This window comes from Somniosus microcephalus, chromosome 19, assembly GCF_052327205.1.
Source record: "Somniosus microcephalus isolate GS21.2 chromosome 19, FLI_Smic_1.0, whole genome shotgun sequence".
NCBI classification, from domain to species: domain Eukaryota; kingdom Metazoa; phylum Chordata; class Chondrichthyes; order Squaliformes; family Somniosidae; genus Somniosus; species Somniosus microcephalus.
In genome coordinates this window covers 67,248,645-67,254,437 of record NC_141005.1, presented here as the reverse complement: position 1 = coordinate 67,254,437, position 5,793 = coordinate 67,248,645, and the positions used below count along the sequence as shown (strand labels likewise).

General features: G+C 40.2%; 1 protein-coding gene across 1 annotated transcript; it reads right to left on the bottom strand.

Annotated features, from left to right (window-relative positions):
* Nucleotides 1-1,331: 1,331 nt before the first annotated feature.
* LOC147104587 (transcription factor HES-5-like) lies at nucleotides 1,332-3,251 on the bottom strand. Its single transcript, XM_085961976.1, has 3 exons — nucleotides 3,102-3,251; nucleotides 2,815-2,995; nucleotides 1,332-2,705 (listed from the first exon to the last, which is right to left on the bottom strand). The coding sequence occupies exons 1-3, from the start codon at nucleotides 3,174-3,176 to the stop codon at nucleotides 2,452-2,454; spliced, it is 510 nt and encodes a 169-aa protein (XP_085818102.1). The 5' UTR covers nucleotides 3,177-3,251; the 3' UTR covers nucleotides 1,332-2,451.
* Between the last annotated feature and the right edge of the window lie 2,542 nt (nucleotides 3,252-5,793).

Sequence of the window (5,793 nt, the reverse complement as noted above, 5' to 3'; positions counted from 1 at the left end):
CGTGTATGGTATGACTTCATCCCGCGTAAAGTCACATTTTGAAAGTGGAAAGCAGACGTATGGCCTTTTGACTGCTTATTTATACCCTGTAGTGTAGAAGTGACACCTGGTTGCTAATTGATGTCAGATTACAGATAGTACTGTTGGAACTGCCCCTTTAGACCGTGTTTACCGCCGGTAGAGAAAGGAAACGTTTTTTGTAACACCAGTCTGGATTGGATATAAACCCAGATTCCAGAAATGTAAGGAGTCTTATTGCAAGTCACCGTTCACATGGAACGTGTCGATTATTAAAAGAATCAAGCTGCTATCTCCCTGTTCTACCAAATAAGGCAACATAAGTTCTATAGCATTTTTCACAATGAACAAACCTACATAGCTTTCAATAAAATATTTGAGGATTAATTATCCTACAGGCTATTAGGACGGATGTGAGGGGTACCACAGACAACGGGAACTGAGAAATTGGATAATTTGAGCGATTATAAAGTCAGAATCTAATCGAAGGGTTCATATAACATATAGAACTGGGGACAAACAATTGACCCGCGCTCACCCAGACTACCAAATAGTCCACAATATATTTACTTTTTCTCCATCCACAGCGTTTCCCTACACCAGTTCTCCCTTTACTAACCCGCCTACAAAATGTAATTTATTGTAGGTCTCCGACTCATATTCAACTGTCCATTTCTCATTCTCTCATAATCTGTAGTTTTTCAACCGCTCTCTCCACGCTGGTAGTGCACACTTCCCCGTGTGCTCTATTGGCACATTAACTGTTTCCACACATCCTCTTTGTCTCGCCAAGTTTCTCTCTTTCTAAGCCCATTCGCCGAATACATTCTCTGCCCCGCCATCTATCTCCAAACTCTCGCCACTCTATCTGAATACGCTATCAGTTTGCACATTTGTCTTTTCTACGGCTTCCATCTTCACAAGTTCTTACTCCCCTTAAATGTAGTAAATGTGCATACGTTAAACAAAACAGTAAAAATGAACCCTTAAATCAGGATTGAGTAAGTATGTTTTGTCTCAATTCGTCATTAATTGACTGATAATTATTCAGTGTGAAATTGCTTGTTGTGGTAAAATGGCGTTTATAACTAAGCAATAGTGTGCTCAGCGGAAGTTGCGTTGTCTCCAAGTCGAAGTAGGAAGAGAGAGAGAGAAAATCAGAGAGAGAGTGAGGTTTGGGCCGTCCCTGGGAACGCCTGGTCGTTAGCTACACCAGACTTGGCGGGATCAGTGAGCTGGCCCTGCGTTTACCTCTCCGCCCAGTCCGTCAAACCAGACAGAGAAAGTAAGTGGTTAATAATGAAAATATATACAAAGTATTTATTTTAAAAATGAAAACCAGAATTTACCCAAATACTATATAAAGAAACATAAATAATTACTGGTGTTAACTGTGGGACTATTATATTAAAATAAGACTTTACGAGCATATCTGAGCTACTTTAACTGTAGTCTTTTAGTGGCATGATATACATTTGTCCGCCACAGAAGTAAGTGATGTAAACGTAAGTAGATCATGGCTTTTTCACACACACACACAATCATTGATGCCTCGACATACAAGAGATGGAATTGTGAATACAATCATTTATTCGGAATTAACATTGTTACAATGAAATACCCATTTTAACACGGAATTGTGAATGTAAGTTTTTACGGATTCAATATTGGTACAGGTAGGACAGATTTACAAACAGAACCATGAATAAAAAGTATATTTAGATCAGCATTGTTACAATGCAGTATACAGTTAAATGAAGAACTGAGAATAAGGCCTGATTCAGAATCCGCATTGCTACAATGCAGGGAGATTTACACAGCAGCCAGGCAAGAATAATTTGCAACAAAGTCCAGGACATGATGGAAATAGAACAGTCCTGTTCAGGACTATAACGTGCGGGGAACACAATGAAATGGAGCAGAACAGAATTCTCGCCGGGCCGGCAATAATTACAAGGAAAATCGATTCGATTTATCTCTAACTTTGGAAAACTCAGTATAATGCAAGTCACCGATGACACTCGTGTACATACTGATATATAAATATATACATACAAACAACGCACACCCTTTAAACAAGATGCAAACACTCCTCAATAAGAAGACTACCCACAACACACCACTGACATTCCTTTATAAAAGAATAACTCGGGTAGCACATATAATAGGCAACACAGCCACCGAGCCAGCTGTCAGTTTAGGTATGATTTTAGTCACCTACAAATATTGCAGAATACGCCATACACCGGACGCCATAATTTAAAATTAAATAATTCATATATTAAAAGAATGCCAATCTCCTTCAACGAAGAATTATTACTGACATTTCTTCCATTGTGGAATACTATTTCCCGCCAGAGCACACCCCTAGCGCTTAATGCAATGTAATTTTCTCTTCCTTGCGCCTAGCAAATGTCCACACGTGTTTCAGCTCTACCATGGTCTCCAGAGTGCCGTGGTGCTGGGTTTAACTTCCTGCTTGGCGCCTGGTTGACAGATAGGAAGGTGCATAGGAGGAGCAGAGTAACACAGGCCCTTAGGAGGGTCCTGAGCTCGGTGCAAATGGCTCACGAGTTTATTCTGAACGTCGGTCTTGCTTTCCGGGGCGAACGTAAAATGCTGAATCTCCTGCAGACAGCGTGAATATCCTTCCTTAAAATTCTGAGTGAGACTCTTGCTGTAGGTCACTGCAGATGGAAGCAAACAGGGTGATTTAGATGGACGTTATCGAAGAATAACAATAACTGTCAAAAGAGTGTCGTTTATCAGCAGTCAAACAAATATAAAGGCAATTACCTGTGAACATTCGCTGGCTGTGAAGTTTCAGGTAATTGACGGTCATCTCCAAGATGTCCGCTTTCTCCATTTTCATGTTTGGTTCTTGATTCTGAAACTCTTCCCCCAGTAAAGCCTTGAGTTGACCAATGCTACTGTTTATGCGATCTCGGCGCTTTTTTTCTATAATTGGTTTCATCAACTGAAAAATTACAGAAAGAAATACATTAATAACACATTTTACTACACAGTGCGAATAAATTCCCTAATTCAGAAACTCGATGCAATTTTTTTTTTTTAAAGCTTACTTTGTATTTTTCCTTTCGTGTGACTTTTTCTTCGGAATATTCCCTTGGGATAACGCCAGAGGTTTTAGGAGCCATTCTTTCGGACTATGCTGCCAGGAACGCCGCGGGTAGCAGTGAGGCTCGATTCTGCTGAGGGAAGCGAGACCTGCTCCTCTATTTATACCTCCTCCTGTCCATAAGAGAGCGTGTGCCTGTTTTTCTTGGCGTTTCCCACACTCGGCAGCCAATCATTACCGCCAGAGCGACAACAGCAGAAGCTTTTCTTTCTAAATGCTGAATTAAGGGCCGTTTTCAACCTTTTGTCTCTGATCGTCTCTGAGGACCATCTGGACGGCACGTATGACACAGTAAGTCAGGGGAAATTACTCTCATCTGAGGTTATAGGACCCTGGGAAAGATCCTCCCGTCATTGTTACACGGGGAATTCTATGACAGAAAGTATGCCTGTTCCTACACCTCTGGTTCATTTAAAAATAATCTCCCCCATTTTGCTTTGAAGAATAAGACCGGTGTGATCACAGATGTTATCGGGGAGGAGTGACTACTTCGGTCACACTGACTCATACTGTTAATCGCTCCCTTCGAAAAATCGATGTGTGTAAACTTATATTCTTTCTGAAGAAGTGATCGTTCAGATAAAGATTATTTACAATGAGTATATTTTCCGATTCAACTATAAATATATTTTCAGATTTACAGTTTCCCCCTTTTTTATTACTCCTGCCAGTGGAGCCTTGGAAATGCTGCATCATAATATATTGCAGTGCTCAGAAACACAGTCAATGTGCACGCTTGTATCGCTTCTTTTTGATCAAGGTGACTGATCAGGTCCATCATACATTGTTATTAGTACAAGTCTAACTGTATTTGTCTCACTCAATTGAATATTTTTAAAGTTAATTATGGGCAGCTTCAATAGCCTCTAAATATTTCAGAATAAAAACATGTACGTCGTGCAGTCATTTTTCTGAACGTAAAAGAAGCGGAATATTTTTTTAAAAAGCATCACTTTCTTCGAGTAAGATTGATAACCGGATCAACATAGATAAACACAGTCAATCACGGTGAATCATAGCACCCTGTGACGTATCCTTACTATTTTGTTTATTATTATAGCTGGAATTAATTTTTTTGTTGCAAATTTTATGTTGATCGAGGTGAAGGACGTTATTGTTTTCGTTTCAGGTGCCAAGTGTCAGCATCAGGTACTCATGGATCAGCGGCAGCACGTCTAGCTGTAGAGTAAAATTTCCTCACTGTGACACAATCTAAACCTCAGAATAGCGCTCCTGCTATTAGACATTTTCCCGTTTCCCACTAAACCCACCTGTAGCCCCTTTAAGTAACATTGCCAATATAGTGCAGAATTAGAGGCACTCGCTCATGCCCACTGTAAACTGAATTGAGACTCGACAAATTCATAATACAAAAATAAGAATCAAAATATAATGATAAAGGAAGTGTTCATGCCATCAGCCAGGGGTGGATTGCAACCCAGTTTCCAAAAGTGTAAGGCCAGAGTCTAAGGCACTGCACCTAGTCCCTCACTGTTGTACCTTAGAAGCAGGTTGCAATAACATAACTGTATGGAGATAACATTGAATTGAAATGCTCAATTATGTATACATATTTTAATATTAAAATCTATTGTTAGAATTCGCGCGTTACAGTAACTATTTATTGAGCCAGAGGGCAAACATTTAGGTGAAATGAACACCTCTACGATGTACCTAATATTTACTTAATCTGTGTGTGTATATGTATGCGTATGTCTGTGTATATATGCGTTTCTGTATGTGAGTGTGTGTGTGTGAATATGTGTGTATATGCATGCGTGTGTGAGAGACAGAGATAGATGATCTACGCAAACGTGGGAAAGTATTTTAAACTATACAGTGCAACATTCTGGAAGTGTTTCAGATCCATTTCACCAACTGTTGGGTGTTTAATGCCCGAATAAATGATGTGAGCCAAGTCTCTGCTGAAAAGCACCAGCTGCACGCGTCCTCTTTGTTTCTTAACACGTGGGAAACAGGCAATTCCAGCTTTCTCAGCGCCGCCCATAATATCAGGGATCAGTTCAATCCCCTGTGCGCTCAGCCTGTTCGTCTCACTCAGTAACATAGAAAACACCTGCACAACTCATAGTTTATGTGGAAGTTAAAAACTGACATCACTTATTCACCTGTATTAAAAGCCGAATTATATGTACATAACGTGCCAGCACTGATTATATTTTTGATGTACCTAAGGCATTGGACCAATAGGTTACAGTAAATTCTCAAAGTTATAGTTACGAGGCTACATTTTCTCATAAGGATCACCATGTCAGTACGTGTGCGTGGGGACTTTTCCTGAATTTCAGTATCACGTTTCTCCCCTTAGTTTCTTGAATTAAACGAATAAATGAGAAGATTGTTGTGATAACCTGACACTACTGGGACTCGACAAGAAAATGATACCCGGAGGGACAGCTGCTGAATGTAGCAGGCGGAATTCTCAAAACATCGGGGATGTAGACAAAACAACGGGTTATAGTGGAGAAAGAGTAAAAGAGCTTTTGCCAGAACTGCTTCTTTGGTTGCCACTTCATCTTTACCGATGAATACAACGAGTTACAGCAGCCTGGGGACAAATTTCTGATCTTCAGTCCTGGATATTGACAGAATCATGCCATTGAAATCTGCGGGCG